The sequence below is a fragment of the Tiliqua scincoides genome, chromosome 13 (assembly GCF_035046505.1).
Source record: "Tiliqua scincoides isolate rTilSci1 chromosome 13, rTilSci1.hap2, whole genome shotgun sequence".
NCBI lineage: Eukaryota > Metazoa > Chordata > Lepidosauria > Squamata > Scincidae > Tiliqua > Tiliqua scincoides.
The window spans coordinates 9,109,126-9,136,876 of NC_089833.1; the positions used below are offsets into that span (position 1 = coordinate 9,109,126).

Sequence of the window (27,751 nt, forward strand, 5' to 3'; positions counted from 1 at the left end):
GGATTTAAAAAAAATCTGAACTGTGCATTCAGTTTTTTAGCCAACCTTTCCCCTCTAATTAGAAGTGCCTAATTAAAAGATGGGGGGGGGGGTCGTTGGTCATGGTTTGATGTCCTGGTCTTTTGAGTTTGAGCACTTAAAACAGTGCAATTGGCTTTAAAAAAAATCATGAAACCCCTGATCCCATCCAACTGGGTTAGATTAATTGTTAAGACAGTGCTTCCCAAACTGTGGGTCGGGACCTGATTTTTGGAGGGTCATCACCAAAGGGTGATGGAATGATCAGATAACTAATTGCCTCAAGCCCTGAAGCTATTCAAAAATCAGATACTGTAGCTGTTGATTACCCTGCAAAGGTCTCAGCTCCTGCAGTTTGCACACATGTGTAAATATAGGGAGATAAATGTTTGTTACTTTTAAATTAATAAAATAAAACATTATTGCTTTCTAGGTCTTTTTTAAAAGTCTGGTAAACCTGGGTGGGGCCAGATAGCGTGTCGTTTAAAGAAGTGGGTCCTGATGCTGAAAAGTTTGGGAACCACTGTGTTAGGGTATAGAGACAGCACCCAGCTAACTTTGGGGTGTTACCCCAGGGTAATTAATCCCCACAAGCATGGCAACATGGTTTGTGTTCTGGTTCTCGGAATGGGCTCCAGGATTTAATCTGAGCCTTGGCACCTTCTTTGAGAATCTGAGAATCAACCTTGGGATGTACAGAGAAGTAACCAAGAATGTCCCTGAGCATATGTAGAGTATTATTTTTTTCACTACTGAGTAAATAAAGCCATTTACTATAAGTCTTCCCCAGTCTTGCCTGGAGATGCGAGGGACTTCCTACATGCAAAACGGGTTACATCCTATCAGTGTCCTTTCTTTCAGCTGCCATAAAGCCCGCTGCCCTGGTTTTCTGTCTGTTTTAATACATTGGTGCCTCAGTTTCTTTTATGTTTGGCAGATTGCAGAAGAGTCGTCTTCCCCTTTCTCTCCCTCTTGATGCCTGCACCTTTGGCCAGTTGTGACAGAGGTTGCCTTGCTGAACAGAGTCCCTGCCTACTGCCTGACACTGCCGTCTTTTCTCCCATCTGTCTCAACTTGGTGTGAGAAGCCCTTCAGCTCTCCAAAGAGCTGCCGGTGTCCGTGGTGATGGGACCTGGCCAGTTGATTGCACTGGTGTTGGCTGCGTATCTCTTGCAACACAAGGTGACCTCTGAGGACCTCACCAAGGACTCTAAGAAACAGAAGAAGGAGCACTTGCTCTTAATCAATGAGGTCAACGCGGACAATCCGAAAGAGGACACTTGGGAGTATGTGGAATTGTATCACACGAGTGGCCACCAAGTCCGCTTGGATGGGTACCATGTGGTCTTCTACAACGGAAATGGCAACCAAGCCTACAGAGTCCAAAAACTCCAGGGCTTGTCCACTGATGATCGAGGTTTCTTGCTTCTTGGCTCCTCCACAGTTGTCCCAAAGCCGGCGGTGATCCTTCCAAAGAACACGATCCAGAACGGGCCGGATGCCATTGCTCTCTATTTGGGGAAGGGCTCCTTCTACGAAGGCATGAGTGTCACCAATGAAAGCCTGGTGGATGCATTGGTCCATAAGTCTAAAAAAAGTGACCGAGCAGACACACTGGTCAGCGTTCTGACCCCTGACACGGAACCGTTCTTGGAAGACCCTTTCTTCAGAACCACAGATGAGTCCCTGGAGAGGTGCCAGGGAGTAGATTCTAGATGGTTTTTCCAAACAGGCGTACCGACACCAGGCTCGGATAACCACTGCATTCCTTTTTCCCAGCTGAATGCGTCCAGCGTCCTGATCAACGAGGTTAACCTTGTGTCCTCTCCTGAGGAGTTTGAGTTTGTAGAGCTTCAAGGCCCTCCTTCCACAGAGCTGAAGGATCTGGTGTTAGTGCTGGTGGAAGGACAAACGCAAGAGATCTATTTTGCCATGGAAGTGCGTGGCAAGACTTCACCGGATGGGCTGCTTCTCATTGGCGCAGCCCAAGCCAAAATCTCAGGTAGGACTGGGGAACTCTTATAGGTACTGGGCTCTCTGGTAAACTGAGGACTCCTCACATTCTTAAATACAAAATATGTACACCTTGTCAGAGGCATAGCACATTGCCCTGGCACCTGGGCATCAAAGGCATTTGGACATCACTGCTGAGTTCTCCCCTGAGGAGGGGCACTCATTGCCACGGCTTTGCACCCTCCGTTCCTTCCCCTTCAAGGATCGCCTCCACAGGTGAAGGAACAGAGGACACAAAGCCCCCAGTGCCTCCTCCGTAACTAGGGTGGAGCCTGAGGGGCAGTCATGCCGCCATCCAGGCTTAGCACCTGGGGCAGGTGCCCCTCCGGCTCTGCCCAAGTTACAGCTCTGCAGCTTGTATCTGTTGTGAATGAAGCTTTCAGTTGCCACCTTTCTATTCCCCCCAAGGGAATGAGAAGTTGTCCTTTTGAACCCAAACTATAAAGGGCTTTTTAAAAAGAGGAACTCTATTACTGATAATAAGATTGTGAAATGTCAGGGTTGGAAGGAACCATGGAGTTCATCTAGTCCAACCCTTGTGACTGCCGCAGCTTCCCTGATGGGTGGTTATCCAGCCTCAAGTCTGAAATCATTTTGTATCCAATACCTCATTCCACATGTCTTTGGAGTTGGGAAATGCACAATGATTCTTAGCATTATTATTGTACATCCAAAATGCTTTGTGGGTAGTTATGACTGAAGTTCTTTATTGTGTTGGTGCATTTTTCATTGCTTAAATTTCCTTTAAGAAAGGTGGATTATAAATCTTAATAATAATGAATCAGTATTATTTTTATGACCTTGTCATCCATAAAACAACCCTGTAATGCGAGCATTACCCTTGATTGCAGCTAATTCTGGGAAGCAGCGTCTTGCCTAAGGCCATCGAGGTCTAATTCAGACCTTTGTTTCCCTGCTATTTATTTATTTATACAGGTATTTATATACCGCCTTTCTTTGGTCATCAGATTTCTCCTCAGACTTTTAATCCAAGGCGGTTTACATAGGCAGGCTGTTCTAAACCCCAATTGAATAGTTCTAGTCTTTCATAGAACTCCTCCTTCCAGCTGGATTCCTTCCCGGTCTGGCCTCTCTCTGGCCCTTCACCTCCCACGCTCCACTTGACGGCAACTCCTCTCTGCCACCAAGGGTCAGCTCATCAATATATCAGTTCTCCGGTACTTCCGGTTGTTTCGAACTGGCAGCCTCAGATCTTCAGGCATAAAAGGCAGTAGCTCTACCAACTGAGCCAGACCTCCTGCCCCATTGCATAGATCAGCCCCAGACCATGCACTGTTAAAAGGTGTGCATGGTGCATGTGTCATGGCTGCTCCCCAGTGAGTTGGGGCCGGAGCACTCAATCTGGCAGGGAGGTGGGCGAGCGGCCCCTCCCTTTGGAGCCATTCCTGGTGGGGGGGGGGCAAAACAGAGTTCCCTCCTGCCAGGAATGGCTCCAAAGGGAGGGGCCGCTCGCTCACCGCCCTGGCAGGCTGAGTGCTCAGCCTCCCCTCTAGCTATGCCACCGGTTGGGGCCAGTTTTCTTAATGATTTGGGGAGGGTTTGCTTGAACCACCCCTTTCAACATGCTCTTAAAGCTATTTTAGGTCAAGTAGACTGGACTGCCCTTCTTCCCCCTGCATGCAGGTACAGAAACTCATCCTAAAGCATAGGGAGGACGTGTGTTAAGACGTGTGTTGTGGGTGTGCTCAGATCGCTTGGTGACAGTTGAAGGAGAAAATAATTTGAACCTGCCTGTAGTGAGTTTATGGCAGAGGCAAGATTTGAACTGAGGATGCTCTATTCCAGGGGTTTAAAACTTTTATTATAATTATTATTAACTTTATTTTTACCCCGCCTTTCTCCCCGAAGGGACTCAAGGCGGCTTACAAACAAGGTTAAAACAAATTAAAAAACATAATTTAAAAACAGATAAAAACATAGCATATCATAAAAACAGTAGTCAGATAAAAAAAGTAGTCAGGTAAAAAAGCATAGCGCAGCAAATTAGAAAAGGATCGGGCCTGTAACCAGATGTTAAAAAAGATATTAAAAGATGTTAAAAAGGCCAGGAACTCAGAAGGCTTGTCTAAACAGAAGGGTCTTCAAGCCTTGCCAAAAAGTTTCAAGAGAGGGAGCAGTTCTTAACTCAAGGGGAAGGGAATTCCATAGTGTCGGTGCCACTACTGAGAAGGCCCTATTTCTTGACGCTGCCCCACGTACCTCCCTAGGCGGCGGCACTTGTAAAAAGGCCTTCTCTGATGACCTAAGAGGACGAGCCGGATTGTACGGGACTTGTTTCATATAATGGGCCAAATTGCATTCATGGCACTTGCACATGGCTGGGAGTGATGTCTTTAAGCAGGCGGTGATGTCATTAAACAAATGATGGCCCAAAACAAGCACTGTGTTTGCACGTAGAAACGTATTAGTTGCAAATGACAGAACAGAAAATATGCAAATCTTGATCATATTTTCAAGACATGGGACAGCCTAATTATCGTGCCAGCTGCCCTTTCAGCAGTTCTGCTTCTGCCGCAGCTCAGTTATTGAGTGATAGCCTGTAAAGTGATGCCTTGCCAAAGCAGTGCTGCTGAAAGGGCAGTACTGGAAGAGCCTAATTATCATAGGGTCCGGATGAAGAGCTTCCAGAGGCCACACTTGTCCTATGGGCTTTATATTTGACACCTCTGCTCTATTCCATTTCTTGGTGATCTCTTCGTTGCCGTTAAAACCAGCCAGTGTGGGGGACAATCCTGTTTGGGACCAGAGTGTGCAGGGAAGGGGAGGTTTACACTTTTTCCTCCTTTGGTATTAATGAAAATCACACACTACCTAAGCTGTGATTTGCCTTTAACATGGTGACTTGAGACTGTCGCATCCAAAGCAAGTTGCTGCTTTGGGGGGGGGGGGCAGAGCAAACCCTGTATGTGCCTGACCAGAGTCCTATCTCTCCACCACCACCACCACACTGGTTTTAGCAGAAGAGCTTCCAATGGGAAACATAATTCAATAGCACAAGTTTATGTGCACGTCTTATGTTGCCCCAACCACTAGGCAATGCCACCTCTCATCTGTACACCTTTTTTGAAAGCATGGTCTGGCCTACCATGCAGCTCCATGCTGCCTTGAGCATTTTGCAGCAAAAAGATTGCTGAGAGGGGCGCACATCTTTTTGCAGCAAAAAGATTGAGAGGCGAGCAGCCTCCAATTTGGCCACCCCTTGAGGGGTTTTGCAGTTTGGGCTTCTGTCTTGCTTTGCTTCTTCCTGTGCAAAGGTAACTGGAAACAATGATTAAAAGCAAATCTGAAAGTGTTTCTGTCTCAAGGTGCTCTGATTTTGAATACACTGATGTGCTGATTTGGTGGAGAGTTTGCCTTGGCAAAAAAAAGAGCCCATCCAATGAAGCAAAAACTAAATAAAAGGGAGGCAGGTTTACAAGAAGCCTGCCAGATTACCCCACAATTGGAAACAATTTCCTGTTTTGCTTGTGACAGCTGCAAATTCTGATGCAACTCCCCCATGGGTGGTCTGTTGCATCCCTGTCTTTTGACTCGGAGATGCATGTAGCATAGCAGCTAAGAGAAAGCTGCACATTGGGACATTCTATGGTCAGGACTTACCTTTGCTGAGAACTCAGTAGGTGTCCTTAGGCAAGACGTTCCCTTTTGGCCTCGGTATTCCCCATCTGCAAAATGGGGACAGTAATGCTTACTGGATCTTTCAGGGTGGTTGTTTAATGCACGTGAAACAGTTTGCATCAGTTGGTCTTGTGGATGGGCCAGCCCTGTCCAAAGCCAGTGTTATCCCTCCTTCAAATCCATGTTTTCTGCATTGTCTCAGTCCCCTTGACCTACTCTGCTAAATTTAAACACAAGTAGCTGAAACAATCTCATTCTTCCCCTGCTTATCTCCACATCCCCTTCCTCTCCCAAGCCATTCCTTGAAGGTCAGCTGCCCTGAGCCACTGTGAACTCCTCCGGACGTAGAGAGCAGCCTCTTGATAACGGTTGCGTGTTCCACAATGGGGAAAAGAGGCAAATCAGCAACTCTTGCTGCTGCCAGGGGATGTGGAAATGAACCTTGACTGTTTGATTCCCTTCTTGAACGTGTGTCGACCGTCAGAGATCAGAGGGAGTTCAAAGCTTGAGATGTATTAAGCTCGCTAGGATGACTGAAAGCCATTTCTGCCCAGGGTTGCATATATGCACCAGGGACCAAATGTGCATAGCTGTGAGCCAGGCAAAAATGGTCCAATGCAATGCATAGTCTTGTAGCACATTTAACATTTATGGCAACTTTTGGTTTTTGGTGATCTACAACCTGCTTTGGATACACAAAGGGAGAGATTTGTGGATAGTGACAACTTTAAGATTTGGATTGTATGTTCATGAGTGTGCAGTTACCTTCATGTGTATTATTCTTGACGTTATAAGTTAGGAAATGTTGTTATCCCCATACTGCAGCTTGGAAAGACTGAGGCTGAAAGGCAGTGGCTTAGCTAAGGCCACCTGGTGAGCAGACAGCAGATGTACTGGGAGAATCCTGATTTGCAGGTCAACGTATCCCACACTGCTCTACATAGTATAGGGAGAAAAAGTGGGTGAACGAAGCAAGAAATGAAGGGCAAAAACTACATAAGAACAGCCCCATAGGCCCATCTAGTCCAGCTTCCTGTAACTCACAGCGGCCCACCAAATGCCCCAGGGAGCACACCAGATAACAAGAGACCTGCAAGGCTTCCTGGGAATTGTAGTTAAGAACATAAGAACAGCCCCACTGGATCAGGCCATAGGCCCATCTAGTCCAGCTTCCCGTATCTCACAGCGGCCCACCAAATGCCCCAGGGAGCACACCAGATAACAAGAGACCTCATCCTGGTGCCCTCCCTTGCACCTGGCATTCTGACATAGCCAATTTCTAAAATCAGGAGGTTGCACATACACATCATGGCTTGTAACCCGTCATGGATTTTTCCTCCAGAAACTTGTCCAATCCCCTTTTAAAGGCGTCCAGGCCAGACGTCATCACCACATCCTGTGGCAAGGAGTTCCACAGACCAACCACACGCTGAGTAAAGAAATATTTTCTTTTGTCTGTTCTAACTCTCCCAACACTCAATTTTAAGAAAAGCCCGGTTGGATCAGGTAATATTGTATAGGAGCAGTTACTCACAGCTTTTTCCATGGGAAAAAGGGCAGTTTTGGCAACCTTCTGACAAATGGTGATGGAGAGGGCCAGGCAGGCTTCATGGGGAAGGGAGTTCCACAAGCTGGGCGCATATACAGTAAAAGGGCTCTTTCTCAGGTGGTCACCAGTCTTGCCTCAGTTGACATGGGAATCCAGAGCCGAGACAGATGACTTCAAAGAGCAAGAAGGTTGCTATGGAGAAATGCAGTCCTTTGGGTAGATCAAATCTGTTTTGCGGCAAGGACCCGTTTCATCTGTTATAAAATGAAAAGCAGTGGTCCTGTATGAAGAAAGATGAGAAGCAACAGCACTTGAGCGTTTAAACACAGGTCCCTACTCTTATGTAAAAACTGCTGCAGCGTCATGGCTAGAAGATTGAGCTGCAACTTGGAAATTCCCTCGTTCGAACCTTGCTTCTGCTGTAGCCTCGCTCAATGGCCTCGGATCAGCCCTATCCCCATATTTCAGAAGGGGAAGACAAATACTTGCTTTATAGGTTTGTTGTAAAGGATTCCATCCACATAATGTACGTGTATTTCTGCGCACTCAGAACGTGTGAGAGAATCTCTTAGTATTATTGTCTGTGGAATTTTGGAAGTTGCAATGGACAAATCTTATTTTCCTCCCTTTCAACGTATTTAACTTTTTAAAAATTTATTTCTCTTAATTGACCTGCAGTTGATTTGCAGTTTCCCCCAAACCATAGCGGCCCCCTCCTTAGAGCGGGTGCCAATGCCATCGCCCTGTACGTGGGAAAGAGCAGCGGATTTGTCCCGGGGGCTGCTGCATCAACGACGGACCTTCTGGATGCCTTGGTGTACACGACCACGGAAAATGCCAGTTCGGAGCTGCGTGGCATCTTGACCCCTGGGAGACCCGCCTTCTACATGAAAGAGCGGTGAGAAGGTGGCACGAAGAATTCCTACAGGAGGGGGTTGCTTTGTTCTGCTTTCCTCTGTTGCTCAGTAAGACAGCCAGATCTCAGTGGGGAGGCTGTCAAGGAGGGGAACAAGCTGCAGCAGTCAACAGCCATAATTATAGCAGTGGTAGTGAACTGTTACCCTGCACATGCCCGATCTCATCTGATCTCAGAAGCTAAGCAGGTTCAGGCCTGGTTAGTACTTGGATGGGAGACCGCCTGGGAATACCGGGTGCTGTAGGCTTATACCATAGTCTTTCCATGCCTGATCTCGTCTGATCTCAGAAGCTAAGCAGGGTCAGGCCTGGTTAGTACTTGGATGGGAGACCGCCTGGGAATGCTGGGTGCTGTAGGCTTATACCATAGTCTTTCCATGCCCGATCTCGTCTGATCTCGGAAGCTAAGCAGGGTCAGGCCTGGTTAGTACTTGGATGGGAGACCGCCTGGGAATCCCGGCTGCTGTAGGCTTATACCATAGTCTTTCGAGACTGAAGGTTACCAACCAAATGTAGTAGTGAACTATTGCCCTGTCCTGCCCATATAGCTTTTCCAGGTGGTTATCGCTGATGGTACACGGCCAGGAAAGCTAGTTAGGCATCAGGCAGAGGAGAATCCTGCATTTGTAGATGGGGTTGCTGGATGGCTCCGAGTGTCTTGGCCAACTCATGGAGGGTGGGTGGGTGATTGTGTGGACTGCCACATCTCATCAGCCTCTGTCACCACCCTTGAGCAAGCATAGTGTAGATTCTACATGCCTCTTTGGGAGGGGGGGAAGTAAGCGAATTGAACATAACATGGAGGAAGGCAAAGAGGATGCACTGCAATTTTAGGTCCTGGAAAGAGAGCTTCTTACACCAATCAGGCTCATGTGCAGGTCCGTCTGCTGATGTTACTCTATTTGTTCCCCTTCTGTGTGAATGTTGGCTGTTCCTGCCCCTCAGATCCCAGCCGGGTAATACATCTGTGAGCAGGTGCGTCTGCTGCTCTGTGTCCCGCGACCCCTCTGTTTACGCTCTGGGAGATCCCACACCTGGCCAGTTCAACGACTGCCCCAAGAAACGCTATAGTCAAGAGATTTTCATGTGCCTTCAGGTAACAGGTGGGTAGCTGCATCTTCTAGAAGGTCTGATGGGGGTTCTGTGAATTCCAAGCTGCAGAGAAGCCCCAAACATAAAGTGGATGGAAGGTCTCATGTTTTGAAAGCACAAGGGGTCCGTGGGTGAGGGGTGCAGAATCCTCCCCCTGTCTGCATTTTGCCCCTTGGCATCGTCTCTTCTCCGCAGCTGAGGCTTGAATATAGAAATGATTCCAGATCATTGGATAACTCATCTTCAGATGGGGCAGGATTTTAGACAGGGATCTTTCCCAGCCCTGCTCTGCCACTGAGCTATGGCTCCTGGTCAGTACCACTGACCAGTTGGCCTCAACTGGGAAAATTCCTTGGGCAGAAGGATTGTGGGTGGGGAAGTTGCAGTGTGGGGAGAGGTGCTCTGCATTCCTCACCCATGCGTCCATTTTGCTTTTAAAACTTGAACTCCACACCTCTTACCTCACATTTGGGGTGGGTCTATGTTCTAACATGGAACTGCAACTGTCCTGTCTAGACTGGCACTTAATTAATGTGGGTGGCCTACTAAATCCTAGGGTTTGAACGGAAGAATAGCTTTGGGATAAAAGCATGAACTAGATCAGTGGTTCCCAAACTCTAGCATGAGGACCCACTCTTTTGGGACCCACCAAGCTTTACGGGACTAACAAAAAATTCACTTTACCAGCTGCTCAAGCCTCTGGTTTTTATCCTTTTTACTATGGTAGAGGGGGCCCTTCTGGAGCATTTATTGGGCTCCATGTTCATCGGATTGGGACCATTCTGATGGCCTTGCATTCCCCTTCACCTGGCCTTCCGTAGGAGCTGAGGCGTGTTTGCCTACACGTGTATAAACATGCACATGTGGCTCAGTTTCATTTTCTGTAGGGCTCAATACATTTTCCTCTTCCGCTGTCAGCTTGCCAGTTTCAGTTTCACGACCCACTGAAAATTAGGTTGCGACCCACTGTTGGGTCCTAGTTAAGAATTTGGCAAAATATTTTTCAGAGCCTCTGGGGCTCTCACCCCAAATGCTTCTTTTGACAAGAGATATCTACAGCTCCATGCTATGAAAGCTTAACCATCTTTGCAGTGTGAAAGTCCAGTTTTGTAGAAACATCTCTTTAATACCTTTGTTCCTTCAGGCTGCCAGCAAGTGTCCCCAGAGCTACAGATACAAGAGTTTCTTGCCCGGGTCTTGGATAAGCCATGCAACTGTGGAGTGTCTCCTGCCTTTTTCAAAAGTAAGAAGGGCACCTTTGTTGGTCTGGGAGTGTCAACTTTGGCATTTCATCCAAATGCTTAAATTGCAGAAGACAGAGGAGGAGGGGCAAAGTCAATGGCCATAATGAAGAACGTTCACAAATTGGGGGAGGGCTGTAGGTCCAGCGTGGGATACTCAGTCCAGATAGAGCTATGGAAGAATCCTTCTCTGAAACCCCCAACAGCTGCAGCTGCCAGTCTGTGTTCAGCGCTGAGCCAGCTGGACCAACAGTCTGACTCAATGGCAGCTTCCTACTCTCTTAATGTTGTTCAAACAATATGTGGAAGGATAGCGCAGTGGCTCTTTTTTTTTCACGTGGTCCCAAAGCTTGTGTTTACAGTTGTCCCTGCTTATGGATAATCTCTATGTAGGATAACATGTGTGTACTATAATGTTTGTGCTGTAATGTTTGAAGTCTGTGGAACTCCTTGCCGCAGGATGTGGTGATGGCATCTGGCCTGGATGCCTTTAAAAGGGGATTGGACAAGTTTCTGGAGGAAAAATCCATTATGGGTTAGAAGCCATGATGTGTACGTGCAACCTGCTGATTTTAGAAATGGGCTATGTCAGAATGCCAGATGCAAGGAGGGCACCAGGATGAGGTCTCTTATCGGGTGTGCTCCCTGGGCATTTGGTGGGCTGCTGTGAGATACAGGAAGCTGGACTAGATGGGCCTATGGCCTGATCCAGTGGGGCTGTTCTTATGTTCTTAAGTGCAGCATGAGTTACGGATTAACCAACTTCACAGACTGCATAGTTTAGTCTGAGGAACTCACCGCTACCAAAGGAGATTGGACACAATCACGGAGGAAGAATTGATCACTGGGGACTAGTTATGATAGCTACAGGCTGGTGCAGAAGCGATGTGCTTTGGAATGCCAGTGACTGGGAAGCAGGCAAGGAAGAAGGCTGTTTGCCCACCCACCCCACTTCTGGGCATCTGGTGGATCACCATCTAGGGTGTTAGACTAGACCTTTGTTCTGATCTAGCAGGGTTCTCCTGTCCATTTTTTGCTTACGTCGTGGGGTCATTTCAATTCTGACAAAACAGTCTCTTCTCAAAGTCATCTCAATCAGCTTTCAGTGAAAAGTCAGCAGGCAATTGGGGAGCTGGCTTGCAGAGTGGGGTCAGTGGCATTAGAAAGAGCTAAGAACCTCAGTGGGATGCAAATCTTAACTTCCCTCCTTCTCTCTCTCTCTCTCTCTCTCTTTTTTTTTGCTCAGATCCTGCTGTAACTTGTCATGGCACAGAACTGGTTTTCACTTCTCTCTTGACTGCCAGATCGAAAGATCAGCTCAGCAGCCTACTGCAGACCTTCTCTGTTCTCTTGGAGAGCAAGGAGGTGATGGATTTTGGAGGCTGGAACAGCACAGTGGCAAGGAATTGCTCTGTCAATATGACCGAGACCCCTCCAGGTATCTGGGCTCACTCCAATGAAGAAAAGGACAGACGGGTGGGGGGGTGCCTTACAGTTGAGCATTACTTCATTAGAAAAGGTGGACTTCATCAGAAGTTGGGCTTGAGGAGTTTCTCTCTTTATAGTAGTGCATCCAAGGGCTGATTTCCTAGTGCTGGGCTTCATATAACATGTACAGTGGGCCCTTGGCATCTGCTGGGGTTCAGTTCCCAGACTCTCGGCAGATAGTCAAATCTGCTTTTTAAAGGTTAAAAAAAGTTTTAACCTTTAAAGTTTTAAAGGTTTAAAACTTTTAAAACTTAAAAGTTTTAAAGGTTAAAAAAATGTAGTGTTCCCAATCTTAGTGCCACAAACCACACCAGCTGCGGGCATTCTCTGGTTCTCCCAGAAGCCACATCTGGGTTGCACTGAGGCCTGCGGCCCCCTAACTTGACCCTGGCACACTCCAGAATGAATCATGAAAGCGTTTCCCAAACACTTCCGCAATGTGTTCTGGGGTGACCCTGGGGCAAGGGAGGAAGTTGTGGGCGACCCAGAGGTGGCTTCCAAGTGTACCAGTGACTGCCTCGCGGTTGGGTCCCCTGAATAGTTAAATCAGTGGATACCAATACCGCGGATGCCAATGAGCCAGTGTAATTTGGCCCCTCGTCGTCATTAAAAATATGGATATATAACATGTTTCAGCAAAGTTTTAAGAGGAGTTTATGTAGCAAAGAACAAGGATGGTTAGGCCATGGTAGAGGGCAAACAACAACAAAAAATAAGTGTGTTTCTTTAGAACTATTGTGTGTTCACTCCCGCAAGATTTAATTCATCATTGAAATCATTTAATTGACTACGACGAAAGCAACATGCATAATTGGCTTTTTTTAACTAGGAGCAAACCTACAGGTTAAGGTGAGATTACGTTTTGGGCATTTTGTTCTTTTATAGGTCCAACACCAGAGAAACCCAGAACGACAAAGGAGCCTCTGCCACAGATTGAGCTGCTCATCAATGAGGTGAATCCAGACAACCCAGGAGCTCGAGAGGACACAGAATACATAGAGCTCTTTTACCCGGGGCCGGCACCCTTTGATCTCCATGGCTATTGGCTGGTCCTCTACAACGGTAAGAACAGCTTGGCTTACAAAGTGGTGAACCTGACCGGCCAAAGGACCAATGAGCAAGGCTACTTCCTGGTGGGGAGCACCGGAGTGACCCCCAAGCCCTCGCTTATCCTGCCCGACAATACCATCCAGAACGGAGTAGATGCCGTGGCTCTATACCGCAGTACGACGGAGGCCTATAGAATCAACATGCCCGTTACAGAAGAGGGTTTGGTGGACGCCGTGGTGTACAAGTCTCGGGGCTCAGACAAGGCCGACAAGCTGCTGGCAGTTCTCACCCCAGGTCAAAGCATCCTGCATGAGGACGACTCACTTAGCATCCATGATGAGTCTCTCAGCCGATGTCACAGCCTGAAGCCGAGGAACCACAACAGCTTCCAGGTAATTGGCCGGTGGCAGGAGTCTGGTTTCTGATTCTGGTAGTCACTCTGTGCTTTCAGGCAGAGTTGCACGTGCCAAAGGGCGTAATCCTAACCCCTTATGTCAGTGCTTTTCCAGTGCTTTCCACAGTGCTTTCCAGCACTGACTTAAGGGCAGTGCAGCTCTGAGGTAAGGGAACAAACATTCCCTTGCTTTGAGGAGGCCTCCATGAGTGACACCCAACTGCAGGATGCAGCACACGTCCCCAGTGCTGGAAAGCACTGGCATAAGGGGTTAGGATTGCGCCCAAAGTGTATTAAGTAGCACCTTAGCTCCCATTCCAGCCCCAGTGCTCCTGGCACCTGAGGCAGTGGGCCAAATGATGCACCAGGCTCTGCTCCTCTCAGTGGAGAGGTCAGAGGTGGGCACCCTCTGCCAATCTGCTCCCTAAGGCAACGGCTTCAGTTGGCCTCATGGCTGGGCTGGCCCTGCTTGGCTTTCTGGAAGTGTGGAGCATCTTGGAATGAAATGAGCTAGACCGGCGTTTCTCAACATTTGTCCCCCGCCGCACCGCTTTGCCTGGTCCGCCTGCTGAAAGGACCACTGGGAGTGACTGGCGATGATGTCATCACCAGTTACGTCTGTATTTATTTATTTATTTATTTATTTATTTTTCACCTTTTTATACCGCCCTTTCTCCAAAGAGCTCAGGGTGGTGTACACAGCTGCTCCCCTCCTTTTGTCCTCACAACAACCCTGTGAGGTAGGTGAGGCTGAGAGAGAGTGACTGGCCCAAGGTCACCCGGGAAGCTTTGTGGCTAAGGGGGGATTTGAACCTGGATCTTCCAGGTCTAAGTCCACCTCCCAAACCAGAGGGGCCAGACACAACGCAAGAGGCTGGTAAGAGGCTCAGGGCGAAAGGAGGGGGCTTTTTGAACATACGAAAAGCGCACGCTGGAGCTGAGCCTCCTCCTGCGGCTTGTTGCCTTGTGTTGCTGGTCTTCCAAGTGGCAGGGTCTAGAGGTTTCTGTGAGTACCACTGAACACCACCTCAAGTACCAGCAGTGGTAGCACTGGATGAGAAACACTGAGTTAGACTTTTAAATGGTGCATAATAAATTTCAAAGCAGAAATCATTGGCAGGAGAAGAAGGGGCTCTAATGAAGAAATTTCTGATTTTTTTTTGTTGTTCTTTGGAAGAGGGTCATGACATGTTCCTGCACTTTCATTTTAATGCTGCTCCACTACCCTGCACATGCCCGATCTCGTCTGATCTCGGAAGCTAAGCAGGGTCAGGCCTGGTTAGTACTTGGATGGGAGACTGCCTGGGAATACCAGGTGTTGTTGGCTTATACCATAGTCTTTCCATGCCCGATCTTGTCTGTTCTCGGAAGCTAAGCAGGATCAGGCCTGGTTAGTACTTAGATGGGAGACCGCCTGGGAATACCGGGTGCTGTAGGCTTATACCATAGTCTTTCGAAACTGAAGGTTGCCAACCACTGATTCCGGTGGATGACTGGCTGCCAGGATGCTTTGGGGCTCACTTCAAAGGCTTTGACTTGCAAAAGTGGTGCAGTTTTACTTATAGCCAACTTACTTTGACAACAATCTACGGCAGTGATTTTCAACCTTTTTCATCTCATGGCACACTAAGGTACTAAAATCATCAAGGCACACCATCAGCTTTTTGACCATTGACAAGGCAGACCATGCTGTTGGCGCGGGGAGGGGTTCACATCCCCATTGGCCCTATTAACAAATGCCAAACTCTCATGGCACACCTGCATAGCGTTCAAGGCACACCAGTGTGCCACGGCACGGTGGTTGAAAAAGGCTGGTCTACGGAGAGCTTGCAACGATGGAAAGATGCAATTAAAAATGGCCATAATTCTGTCTTGAGTGTGTTAATTGCTGTTTATTGCTTTTAATTTGAAGGTTTTTATTGTTGTAAAGAGCCTTGGATATCATTGTTCTGGTGGAAAGGTGAAATATAAATGTCTAAATATTGTGAAAATCTGAGAGCAGCAAAGCAAAGGGGGACGGAAACCCCAAATAACTAGGCAGTACAGTAAACGTTCATTGGGTAGCTTTTTGGGTAGAAAAAGCACAAACCGCTTGCCACCTGCAGGTGCCCTCTCAAAAAGGACCGTTGCACCTTGGCTAAATTGGCTTGCAGCAGCAAGACATTCTGTCGGGGCCCCTCCCAGATGCCCTGACCCCCGTCTTACCCTGGAGCAGGCACCCCATGCCCAGGGTGGGGAGGCTTCACTGCCCTCGAAGGGGGCAAAGCAGGTTGGCTCACCCCAACCAGCCAGAGGGGGCTGGCAGGGCAAACAAGGAACACTACAGGAAACAAGCCAGGAACAGGAAAGGCCTTTTCTGCCCCACCTGGAGGGGGCAAAGGGAGCCAAAGGGGGCAGGCTTGCTCCATAAAACAGGGAGGCCAGGGATGAGAGGCAGTCAGTGTGAAGCAGGGAGCTGTGAGGTCAACAGCCCCTGCTCCTAGGCCAGGTTTGGCAGCTCTGCTAGGGAAGAGGACAAGGGTTCTGGAACCCCCTCCCCCTCCAGCCAATCTGAGGCCTCCCTGGGGAAGAACAAGACTGCGCCAGGCGCCTCCAGGGGAAAGCCCCTACACATTCCATTCTAAAAATGCTTCAAATAAAATCTTCACCGCACAGGAAACATTTTTTTTGCCCCTTTTCACTGCAGGTGACGGAAATCACTCCTTTCCGGGCAAATGCTTGCCCTGCTCTTGACTCAAATTCCACAGAGGAAACGGCCCACAACCACTCCGTTGCGATCAACGAACTCGGCTTGGCAGGCGGCACTGTGCCATTCCAGTTCATTGAGCTGAAGGGGAAGCCCAGTGCCAGCTTGAAAGGATACGAATTGAGGCTCTTCTCTGGGGACGATGCCCGATCGTATGCCAGGATCCCACTGCAGGGCACATTTGGAAGCAACGGTCTGTTTGTCGTCCTACCAGCAGGACGGTCCAGGCCTAGCCAGGCTCACGGTATGACTCTTTGCGTTGATACATGTGTGTGTTCATGCGTTCTGGTTCCATGCATTGGAGACTTCTTTGTTTGGCCTTCTTCACATGCACAACCAGTAGTGAGTAATGCAGTTGGATGGGTGGGATCTGATCGGTCACGTCATATCAACATCTTGCCTCAAAGACAGCCCAAGAACTCCTGGCACCTGCTGGGGTGTGCTAATGTAGAACATAAGAAGAGCCCTGCTGTATCAGGCCAAAGGCCCATCTAGTCCAGCTTCCTGTATCTCACAACTGCCCACCAATGCCCCAGGGAGCACACCAGATAACAAGAGACCTGCAAGGCTTCCTGGGAATTGTAGTTAAGAACATAAGAACATCCCCGCTGGATCAGGCCATAGGCCCATCTAGTCCAGCTTCCTGTATCTCACAGCGGCCCACCAAATGCCCCAGGGAGCACACCAGATAACAAGAGACCTGCAAGGCTTCCTGGGAATTGTAGTTAAGAACATAAGAACAGCCCCACTGGATCAGGCCATAGGCCCATCTAGTCCAGCTTCCTGTATTTCACAGTGGCCCACCAATGCCCCAGGGAGCACATAAGACAACAGACACAGTCTGCATCTGGCAATCGGAGACAGCTTGCCTCTAAAACCAAGAGTTTTAGAGTTTTTCCACACACCTGCTATGGCTTGTAACCCATAATGGATTTTTCCTCCTGAAATTTGTCCAATCCCCTCTTAAAGGCGTCCAGGCAAGATGCCATCACTACTTCCTGTGGCAAAGAGTTCCACAAACTAATTACACGCTGGGTAAAGAAATATTTTCTTCTGTCTGTCCTAACTCTCCCAACACTCAACTTTCGTGGATGTCTCCTGGTTCTGGTGTTATATCAGAGGGAAAAGAGCGCCTCTCTATCCACTCTGTCCATCCCCTGCATGATTTTGTATGTCTCAATCATGTCCCTCCTCAGGCGCCTCTTTCTAGACTGAAGAGGCCCAAACGCTGTAGCCTTTCCTCATAGGGAAGGTACCCCAGCCCAGTAATCATTTTGGTTGCTCTCTTCTGCACTTTCTCCATCTCCACTATATCCTTTTTGAGATGTGGTTACCAAAACTGGACTCCAGGTACGGCCTTATTAGTGGATCTTCCATTACTCTGCCTCCTTCCTGAATTTGAAAAAGGAAGGACCAAATGGCATGGAAGAGGCAGGACGGTAGTGGGGTGGAGCATTGAGGGCATGGGATCTTTTGCAAGCAATGCAGGTGCTCTGACCACTAGGCTCCAGCCTCACTTTGTGGTTTTGAAAGATTGGCAATAGGTTGACCCAGAGTAACTGCTTCCTTGTGGACAACTCTCTTTGTTTGGGGCTGTTTGAGTGCAGGGATTCTCTTACATTGTTACCCCTGAATATAGATAATAATATAGAAATATATGTGACCTCCCCCCCATATTACCGCAGGTTGTGACCCACACTTTGATAACCCCTGTAGTAAGACAGTTGGGCCATCTAGCTCAGTGTTGTTTATAGTTCCTGGTGGCAGCTTTCTGGGGTGGCAGAGAGAGCTCTTTTCCAACCCTATCTAGTGATTCCAGAGACTGAACCTTCAGAGTTTTGGGACCCCCTTCCAAGTTGCTTATGACCCTCCACCCCGCTGATCACAACCCACACTTGGAGAACCCCTGTTCTAATGAAATGTACGACCTGGTTTCTACTGTCTCTTTACTGTGACCAGGCTTGGCAGTTCATCATATTAGAAGTTGAGTATCCCTTATCTGGGCTGCTTAGGACAGGAAGTGGTCTGGATTTTTGATTATTCTGAATGTTGGAATATTTGCATAAATATAGGGATGGGGCCGCAAGTATGTTCACAACACAAGTGCTCCTTCTGCAGTCTGCAATGTGCTGCCCGCTTGGCTCTGCTCTGCACTGCTTTCTGCACCCCCCAGGGATCACAGCGCAACTGGCTTCCTCTGCTGGTTTGCGCTGAGTAGCCCCTCATAAAGCATCACACTGTGGCCAGATGTCGGCTTTCTTGCTGGGTCACACTGAGCGCACAAAAAATGCAACCGCACAAGGTCCTGCCTGCTTCCTCTGCTCAGTGAGTAGTGGCACTATGCTGACCAGGCGTGGGAAAAAGTTAAACTGTCATGGCCCCAAAAAATGTCTGGATTCCAGATATCTGGATAAGGGGTAATCAACCTGTACGCTATCTCTCTTTCCAGAGCAGCTGGTGATGTCCTCTCTTTGGAGCAGATTCTCTGCCCAGCCGGTGCCCCAGGCTGTTGCGGTATTCAGCCCTCGCGTCCAGTTTCCTGATGACGCCCAAGCTATGGAGGACACCCTAGAAGATGCCGTGGCTTACACTTGGGAGGCTGGAACCAGACAAGTTTATTTTGGTCCTCTGGGGCCAGTTCACTTTGTAGCCAAGAGAGGGGAGAGGTAAAGGGGGCTTTGGATTTGTGATCTTCCATTTTCAATTGGTCTTTGATCTAGTTTACGTGAGTGCTTGTGATGTGTGGTTGGTGGAAGGTGCTGGTACAAGAGCTCTGGGTATTTGGGGGCTTTCACTCTTGGTCTCCTGCAAACAGGGACTCTGTTTCAGAAATCTGAATGAAGAAAGCACATTGTCCATATTCAACGCAGCCAAGTTCCAATCTAGTCCTGCTTGCCTGAAAACCGGAGTCTTCATCGCCGCAAGACTTGGGCTGCCATCCTGTTAACACCATCCTGGGAGTAAGACCCACTCAACAGAAGGGGACTTACTTCTGAGTAGACATGCATGTATTGTTAATATTCCAAATTGAAAAATGGAGCCAAGACACACCACATCTTCATTTGATTATGCCTCTTTTCTCAAACTCTTTCCAGTATCTTCCAATGTAAAATATAGGACGCTGCTTTATACTGAGTCAGGCCCCCAGTCCGTCCAACTCAGATTTGTGCGAAGTATTTTACCCACTCAGAGTGAAGGTACTCGGATGCATTGCCCCTTGCTCTGATCTGACTTTGTGGCGATGTGATAGCATCGACCTGGCTACGTGGCATCATTGGGACATCATCATGCCAGTTGTGTGATCCCTGATTGGGTGGGATTTGTTCTTTAAATTATGCCCAGGAGTAGCCAGTCTAGCAACAACAGCACTTGGCAAAAGAGATTTGCCGGGGGGGGGGGGGAGGACATGCCTCCTCGTCCCCCACTTCAGAAAAAACAAAATCTTTGAATCCAAAATATTTGCATGCAAATATTCAGCTCAGTCCTAATTACTGATCTGCGACCTTTTTGGCAGGCGGATATCCTTGAGCCGCTGTTCATCCTGTAGCACAACCTATGTGGTCTCGGACCCCACACCTGGCTGGGAAAACAAGTGCCCTAAGGAGTCCCTCTCTCTGGATCTCAGGATGTGCCTGATGACAACCGGTAAGAGAAGCTGTGGATGTGGGTTATTGTTTGTTTTCGATCAGAGAATAGAATGATTTTAAATGGCGTTAATGGGCTATCGCAGTGTGTCTCATTCACTAGATTATAATATCTTTACATAAAATTAAAATGTGAGGGAAAGCCCCTAGTCCGGCAGTTTGGGACATGGAGAAGATGACGGGCGCAATCCTAACCCCTTATGCCAGTGCTTTCCAGCACTGACATCAGGGCAATGCAGCTCCGAGGTAAGGGAACAAACATTCCCTTACTTTGAGGAGGCCTCCATGAATGACACCCAACTGCAGGATGCAGCACACGTCCCACTGGCACCGCTATGCCAGTGCTGGAAAGTACTGATGTAAGGGGTTACGACTGCGCCCTAAGTGTTTACACGCACAGAGACACCTTCCTTTCTTTCAGTACGTTTAAGATTTATATCTTGCTTTTCCTCAAGCGATCAAAGCAGCTTGCAATATTAATAGAACAACAGCATACATAAAACAAATTAAAATACATAAAAACAAGCACAATAAATTCCCCTCTTGGACTTTACAAAAAAAACAAACTATTAGAACTCTTGTATCCACATTTAACAGGTTGTTAACCCCTTAATGTTCAAGTAAACTACCTATCTCTAAAGCCTTGTTCTCCTAGATTGTTCCTTAGGGTCTCCAATTTCATTGACGCTGGGTAGCCTCCAAAGAGCATTAGCTGAATCCATGGAGAAGAGCTGTTCCTGTGGCATTTGCCCATGCTATCTACACGGTCAGTATTGAGCATCCATCAGTAACCATCAGATTTGGCAACTGTCTGTTTCTGAAAGCTCTAAGGGAAGTACACTCTCACTAACCGCACTAGGTGAAGACTACATAATTTTCTTGGCACCTCCCATCCAGCCTTGTAATTCTTTTGAAGGTACCGATCCTGGGAAGGCTTACTTGGAAGTAAATATTGAACTCTGTGGGAATTCCTTCTGAGTTAACATGCACAAAATCCACTTGCTTGCCTTGTGATGCCCAGGAGAGTCCATTATCCTCCCCTTGCTAGGAAGTTGCATTTGTCAAAGGGCCTGGAGCCAGTCTCGGACACCAGTTAAGATGAAAGGAGGGACACAGACTTCTCTGATAAAAGACAATTGGAACTTGCTAGGATTTGGCCCCCGGATGCCAATTTCAGTGTCAGGGCTTAGACCTGAATTGTCTTCAATAACAGAGCACCTCTGGGAATGTGCAGATTACATACATTGCCTTACCAGTGCTTAATTGCAGTGGGCCATCAGTCCTGCACCAGCAGGAAAGGAGGCATTGAACGGTATAATCTAAAGCAAGCTACAAAATGCTGCAAGCTTCCAAGGTGGGAGAACCAAACCAGCATTTCCAATTTGGCTTTTACTATGGAAGCAGGTACCTATGGAACTCTTGAGGAGTGATGGGGTGGCCAGGACAGACCTTGCCCCATAGGGCAAGGATATCACATTGGCCTCTATTTTTCTTGTATGTACACATGCCCTGCTAACTGGGTGAAGGAGCACCTCTTTAAATGATGTGTTCTCCTCCTGCTAAGTAAGGGAGAATCCTGTCCCTATTCACCCCAGCACAGAATGGTTTTCCAGTGTTCATCTGCTAGTGTCTCCCTTGTCATCCTTTTGAGAGTCCTTTTGGGACAAGAAATCATTTTTCTTTCTTTTTGCTACATAAACCACTGTGTGCTTTTTCGTAATCAAGAGATGTATAGAAATGCATTCCTCTGACCATTTTAGCCCTGGTTTGTAAGCCTCATTTGCTGCGCTTCTGAACTGAACCAGACTCATCCACCCCATCCTGTGTCTTTCCACAGGACTTAATTTCACCTGCTTCAACTCCACCCTGAAGCTGTCTGGCCAGGTGTGGGCCAGGTCACCTGAACAGCGGCAGCTTCTCACCAAGTGGCAGGAGAACTTCTCTGCAAGTTCCCACCCGTTTGCTGTGGATGGAAGGCTCTTCAGGACAAATGCAGTCTGCCCGTCGCCACTACATAAACCTTTGAGGACTGAAGGTGAGCTAACCAGCAAATCTCCAGAGAGGCTGATAGCTTTGGGGGGGGGGCGAGAAAGAAGGAAGTGGCAACAAAACTGGGCCACATTCTCACAGTGGAATGCTTCCTCTAATGCAGGGGTGTCCAAAGTTTTTGGCAGGAGGGCCACATCATCTCTCTGACACCGCGTCGGGGGCCAAATTAATTTACAGTTCAAGTTTGAATAAATTTACATAAATGAATATATTAAAGATGAACTTATATGAATGAATGAAGGTCTTGCAATAGCTCAAGGCCTATAAAAGGCCTGGCACAAAGCAAGGCTGGCCTTTCCTTTGCTGCTGCTACTGCATCACAGACATGAAACAACAAGCAGTGGAGGGAGCCCTCATCCCACAGCTCACTCGAGAGGCCAAACGGTTGCCCTCACGCTGAGAGCAGTTGTGTCGGGCCAGTGTGGGCTCCAACAAATCTCTGGAGGGCCAGAGGCTCATTGGAGACTAGGGGCTCCCTGAGGGCCGCATAGAGAGGCCTTGAGGGCCGCAAGTGGCCCCAGGGCCGGGGTTTGGGCACCCCTGCTCTAATGCTTCACTTTGCTTCCTGAAAATCTGAAAGGTTAAAGCACGTTTTTTGGGGAGAGCTTCATAGTAGAGCCCCTTTTTTTGCCTGGGGAATGCCCCAGGTTCTATCCTTGACATGTCTTGGGAAAGATCCCTTTCTGCAAACTTGGAGAGTTTCTGCTGCTCCAAGATGCACAATATAGTACTAGATGTATCAGTGGACTGTCTCGGTCAGTAGCAGAATTGTATTTTGCTCCTAGGTAAAGAATAGTGCGGCATTAGCATTGCAATGGATCTTCACCCATCTTGCATCATGTACAACCTCCGGATTTTATTAATGGTTTCTCCTAAAGTGCAGGGAGCCCACCAAGATAGTTCTTAATACTATTTTTCTCTCTTTGGTAGCTTCATTTCAGTCCTGGGTGGTTGCTCTCATTATCCTGGGGTCCATCTCAGTTGCCTTGATGTTAATCGGTGTCGGTTTTTATTGCATCAAAAGGTAAGGTTAACGACCACCACTCTCCAACTTTCTGCTTTTACTTTTGGATCCAGTGCCAGTATCCAGCTAGACTGGACAGTGCCTGATCTCTCCAAGGATGTTTTAATCCAGGGGTGTCAAACATAAGGCCTGTGGGCTGGATGTGGCCCATGAAAATCTGAAAATCTTTAACTAGCCTTTGGGCTCTCCCAGGACCACCACCAGCTGCTCTCAGCTGCTGAGCTGGGCTGAGGTGTCACTGCTAAACGGCAGTCCACATAATAATTTGGCTCTCCCATATCTTGAAAATATGCTCAATATTTGTATATTTTCTCTTTGGTCATTTGCAGCTGAGTTCCTAAGTGAGGAAAAAAAAGTGCTTATTTTGCCTGGAGAATGCCCCAGGGTCTATCCTTGACATGTCTTGGGAAAGATCCCTTTCATGGCCTGCTTAATGATGTCACTTCCTGCATAATGACATCACCTCTGGCCCTCAGCAGGCATCATGAATGCTGTTCACCCCACTGTGTGAAATAAGTTTGACACCCCTGTTTTAATCAGTCCTGGCACCCAGAGCTATTTTTAATCTCCTTCCCCTGTTGCTCTCGGAGAGAACAGGTGAGAAGGTGTTGAATCTACGGTTCAAGAGGAGACTGACAGGGAGGGTGAATCAAGAACTGCTGGGTTGCAGAAGTCAATGGCACCTGCTTTCGTTGGCAATGGGAGGTGGTTGCACCCCAAGAGCTACTGCAGGTGCCTGTTTTTAATGCCATGTTGGGGCATCCCCTTTCGGCCAAAACTACTCTGCCTTTGGCATGGAGGATCTGTTCTAAATTTTGCCATTTTGTCTCCATGCAACTTCCTGATCAAAATCTTAGCCTTCCTAACTCTAAAGAAAAATGACCATACGTAGGCACTATCTGTAGAGTAGGGGCACTTCTCAGTAGGGTTTCCACCATCCTTCCTCAGAACTCAAGTTCTGTATTCGCTCAGCCCTTTTGCTTCCGTCTCATTTTTTCATCTTCTTGCAAGAGGGGTTTTCAGACTTTCCTGTAGCAAGTTTGCATCTGTGGGAAACCCCATCTCTTCCCCATATTGAGAAACCAATTTTAAGCTTCCTCAGGGTTGAGAAGATGGGCCATGAAGACTGGTGGCGGTGTGGGAGGGGGAATATAGATTTTTTTTTTTTAAGGGAAATATAGATTTTTATTTTAAAAGTTTCATACTAAGGAAGCAGAAATGGGGCTGGCCCATCCGCAAGGTCAACTGAGGTAGGTGCCATAGGCACCCATTTGTGTGAGGAGTGCCCACCAGCTGCTCCTCTTATAGCACAATCCTATGCATGGCCACTCAGAAGTAAGCCCCACTAAGTTCAGTGGAACATGCTCCCAAGTAAGTATATAGGATTGAAACCTTAATCTACCCCCCAAGAGGAGACTAATGATGCCATTGCTGCTTTTCATCTCCTCCCACTCCATGAGTTTAAAAAGAAAATCTGGAGAGGAGATAAGTGGCAGGCTAGAATGTCAGATACTCTAGCCTACTGCTCTATTCCCCCCACAGTTCTATTCCCGTCTTCCTTTTCAAATCAAGGTAATTGGGAGGAAAAGAAGAGCAACAGCAATGGGTGGTGTGCTGCCAGGTTAGCAGTGGGGTGAGGGGGGCAGAGGCTCAGACAACGGAGAAATCCTGGAATGCTTTTAAGCATTTATCTCTCAAAAAAGGCATTGCGCATGATGTACAATAGCTCAGCAGGCCAGCACAGGGGCATGGATTAGGTGTGTTACATATAGCCATGCAGAAGAGGAATTCCTAGGAAGCCAAACTGCCCGTGAAAAATACTGAACAGCTGCATTGCCTCCGGGCACCAGCAGTTGGTGTGCGGTGGGGCTGAAGGAAAAAAAAAGCTGCTGTTTTGTGTTGCCCTGATTGCAATACAGAAAAAGGGGCTAGTCTACAATATGTGACCCGATCCAAGCGAGATTCAAAGCTTGACCAGTTGGTCACCTGAGAAGGAGCTCCATGTCTGCCTCTCTTGGGTTGAATTCACATTAATACTTCTATATCTCGCTTCAGTTCTTGTTGACTTGCCAGCCCCCCAAAATCTCTATATTTCATGTGTATTTCCTGTGTACATATACACACATTGCTCTCTCCAAATTGTTATTTGTGGGATCTTGTATGTTTTTTCTTAAATGCACCATTTTTGCAGTAGTTATGAGGCCGTAAGGTGTCCCCCTTCCAGTAACATTTTAGAGGGTGTGATTAGAAGATTAAAACCAGAAGGGGATCAGAGGTAGGGAGACCCTTGAGACCAGCTAAGGAAAGTAGTTCATTTCTAGCTTTTACAAAGCATGAGAAGAGCAGGTCTCTGCCCCAAAGAATTTACAACCTGGATATCAAGCAGGAGAGTGATTAGAGCAGTGTTTCTCAAACGGTGGGTCGGGACCCACTAGGTGGATTGCAAGCCAATTTCAGGTGGGTCCCCATTCATTTCAATATTTTATTTTTAATATATTAGACTTGATGCTACCATGGGATGTGAGTGCATTTGGGGAAATGTTACAGACCTGTTCTTTTAACAATATTCTTTTAACAATGATAGTCAATGGGACTTATTTCTGGGTAAGTGTGGGTAGGATTGCAGCCTAGGATTGTAAAAAAAAAAATTCCTGCTTGATGATGTCACTTTCAGTCATGACATCACTTCAGGTGGGTCCTGATGGATTCTCATTCTAAAAAGTGGGTCCCGGTACTAAATGTGTGAGAACCACTGGATTAGAGAATTGAACAGGCAGGGAGACCTGGGTTCATGTTGCTCATTGGGTGATCTTGTGCCAGTCACTATCTTTCAGCCTAACCTACCTCACAGGGTTGCTGTGAAAGGATGAGATTTAAAAACAAAACCAATACAGTATTAAATAAAACCAAGGTCGCCTGATTGCTTTTTGTACACGAGCATCCCCTTGCTACAGTATTCTTGGCTGCGGAAACAAAAAAGGGTTGTGTGGGCCAGGAGCCTGCTGTTGGCAGTTGCTCCCTCGTTGCTGCCCAGAGCTGGCTGTAACCTAATTTCCTGTGTTTTCCAGAAGGCCTCAGCATTACACCACCATTGAGATGAACGACCGTTGTGAGATTCTGGCAGACAGTTGACGTTGCCAGGAGACTGCCTTCCCAGGAAAAAGCTTTTTCTGGTGCTGACGAGAATCTGAAAGGCGCTACTGTGGTTTCCACCTGGACTTTGCACAAACGCGCCGAGGATGTAATGCTGTACATTTTAAAAACTCCCATCATTAACCTCGCAATAACCAAGACTTATTCTTTTCATCCTAGTGGTTTCTACCAGTTTGCTTGGACATCTACGGGATGTTTGTAGAACATCTCGGATACTCTTATATCTCTGAACAACCAACTGTGGGTTTCTGCCTCCCCCCCTCCACCAAAACAGCAGTCATGCATGATGTACAATAGACCAGCACATGTGTGTTACGTGTAACTGTGCTTAGAGAACTAGTGCCACATAGTGGCCAAATGACTGAGCAAGTCAGGACTGATTCTTGTCTCTTTCATCAACTCACCAGGTTGCCTTAAATAAGGGGTTCACCCAGCCTCAGTTTTCCCCATCTGCAATATGGGGATAACACTAACTTATACAGGGTTGCTGTAAGGATTCCATTAATACAGATGTGGTACTGTGCGTACTCCAAGGCTAGGGTCTTAGTACTAGGCTTTGTTAGCTGTTTGTGCCTTTTTTTCTGGGTAGCAGCACATGTTTGGCTTATTCTGGCGCACACATCTGAATTCAAAGGGGGACAGGATTGTCATATGGAGAGAGCCATGTTTTGTATGTGGAAGGTAGCGCTGACTCTTGGTATTTGGAAATAATTGTCTGAAACCCTGGAGCACTGCTGCCACTCCGTGTAAACAACACTGAGAGAAATGGACCAAGGGCTTGACTCAGGTTCCTTTGTCCCTATGAGAGAGGCAGCAGTGGTAGAGCTAAGCCAGCAAAAAGTGGCTTCCTAGGTTCTTAGTTTAGGAAAGAGGCAGGAATAGGGGTTGCTGAGATGGGGGAAATGCAAGAATCTAGTCTCCACAACCTTAAGCTAAAGCCTGAGTGAAAGCTCCCAGGGAACAGTCCTTGCAGCCTGATCTCATGCCTTCCTAGAAGCAAACCACAGAATTGAAAAGCCTTATGGTAAGTAGCCACGTTCTTCACTGGGCACAGCTCTGCTCCAACTCTTATTTTGAAACAAAAAGGCTTTAAGCCTAGGGAAGGACCATAGCAGTAATTAGAGAAGAGAATCCCAGGTTCAGTCCTTGGTATCCTTAAGTAAGGCTGCAAAAGACCAGGACTGTTAATTGCTCAGCTCTACCCCTCTCCCAAATCCACCTCTTGTTTGTTAGAGGGCAGCATCAGGGAAACAGGTTTCATCTGCTCCTTCTACCCCCCCATCCGTCTCTTTTTAAAGTAACAATTCCAGTTTGCATAAGAGTTTTTTTTCAACTTTGTTTTTTAAAAACATTGTATATATAAAATAAGATTTGCTGTAAACTTGTGAGTGGCCTCTCAGTGCATGGCCTCGAAAAGTACAAGCCATGCATCATGTCATAAGAACATAAGAACAGCGCCACTGGATCAGGCCATAGGCCCATCTAGTCCAGCTTCCTGTATCTCACTGCGGCCCACCAAATGCCCCAGGGAGCACACCAGACAACAAGAAGACCTGCAAGGCCTCCTGGGAATTGTAGTTAAGAACATAAGAACAGCCCCACTGGCCCAGGCCATAGGCCCATCTAGTCCAGCTTCCTGTATCTCACAGTGGCCCACCAAATGCCCCAGGGAGCACACCAGATAACAAGAGACCTCATCCTGGTGCCCTCCCTTGCATCTGGCATTCTGACATAGC

The 27,751-nt window shown here is 47.6% G+C and overlaps 1 protein-coding gene and 1 pseudogene across 1 annotated transcript; both read left to right on the top strand.

The window, feature by feature from the left end:
• The first annotated feature begins 970 nt into the window (after positions 1–970).
• LOC136633693 (uncharacterized) lies at positions 971–27,385 on the top strand. The gene is made up of 13 exons (XM_066609470.1): positions 971–2,020; positions 7,898–8,117; positions 9,080–9,237; positions 10,371–10,469; positions 11,714–11,905; positions 12,841–13,397; positions 16,086–16,389; positions 18,595–18,811; positions 19,660–19,790; positions 20,445–20,555; positions 21,627–21,824; positions 22,769–22,862; positions 25,931–27,385. Exons 1-13 carry the CDS (start codon positions 1,144–1,146, stop codon positions 25,992–25,994), a joined length of 3,222 nt encoding a protein of 1,073 aa, XP_066465567.1. The 5' UTR covers positions 971–1,143; the 3' UTR covers positions 25,995–27,385.
• LOC136633711 (5S ribosomal RNA) lies at positions 14,608–14,726 on the top strand (annotated as a pseudogene).
• Positions 27,386–27,751: the final 366 nt, after the last annotated feature.

What these genes read in the sequence shown, in the direction of transcription:
- LOC136633693 (XM_066609470.1), top strand. Translation starts at nt 1,144, where the DNA reads ATGGGACCTGGCCAGTTGATTGCACTGGTGTTGGCTGCGTATCTCTTG. An exon ending in AGCCCAAGCCAAAATCTCAG is followed by an intron (nt 2,021 to 7,897) that starts GTAGGACTGGGG and finishes ATTGACCTGCAG; the next exon opens with TTGATTTGCAGTTTCCCCCA. An exon ending in GTCTCCTGCCTTTTTCAAAA is followed by an intron (nt 10,470 to 11,713) that starts GTAAGAAGGGCA and finishes TTTTTTGCTCAG; the next exon opens with ATCCTGCTGTAACTTGTCAT.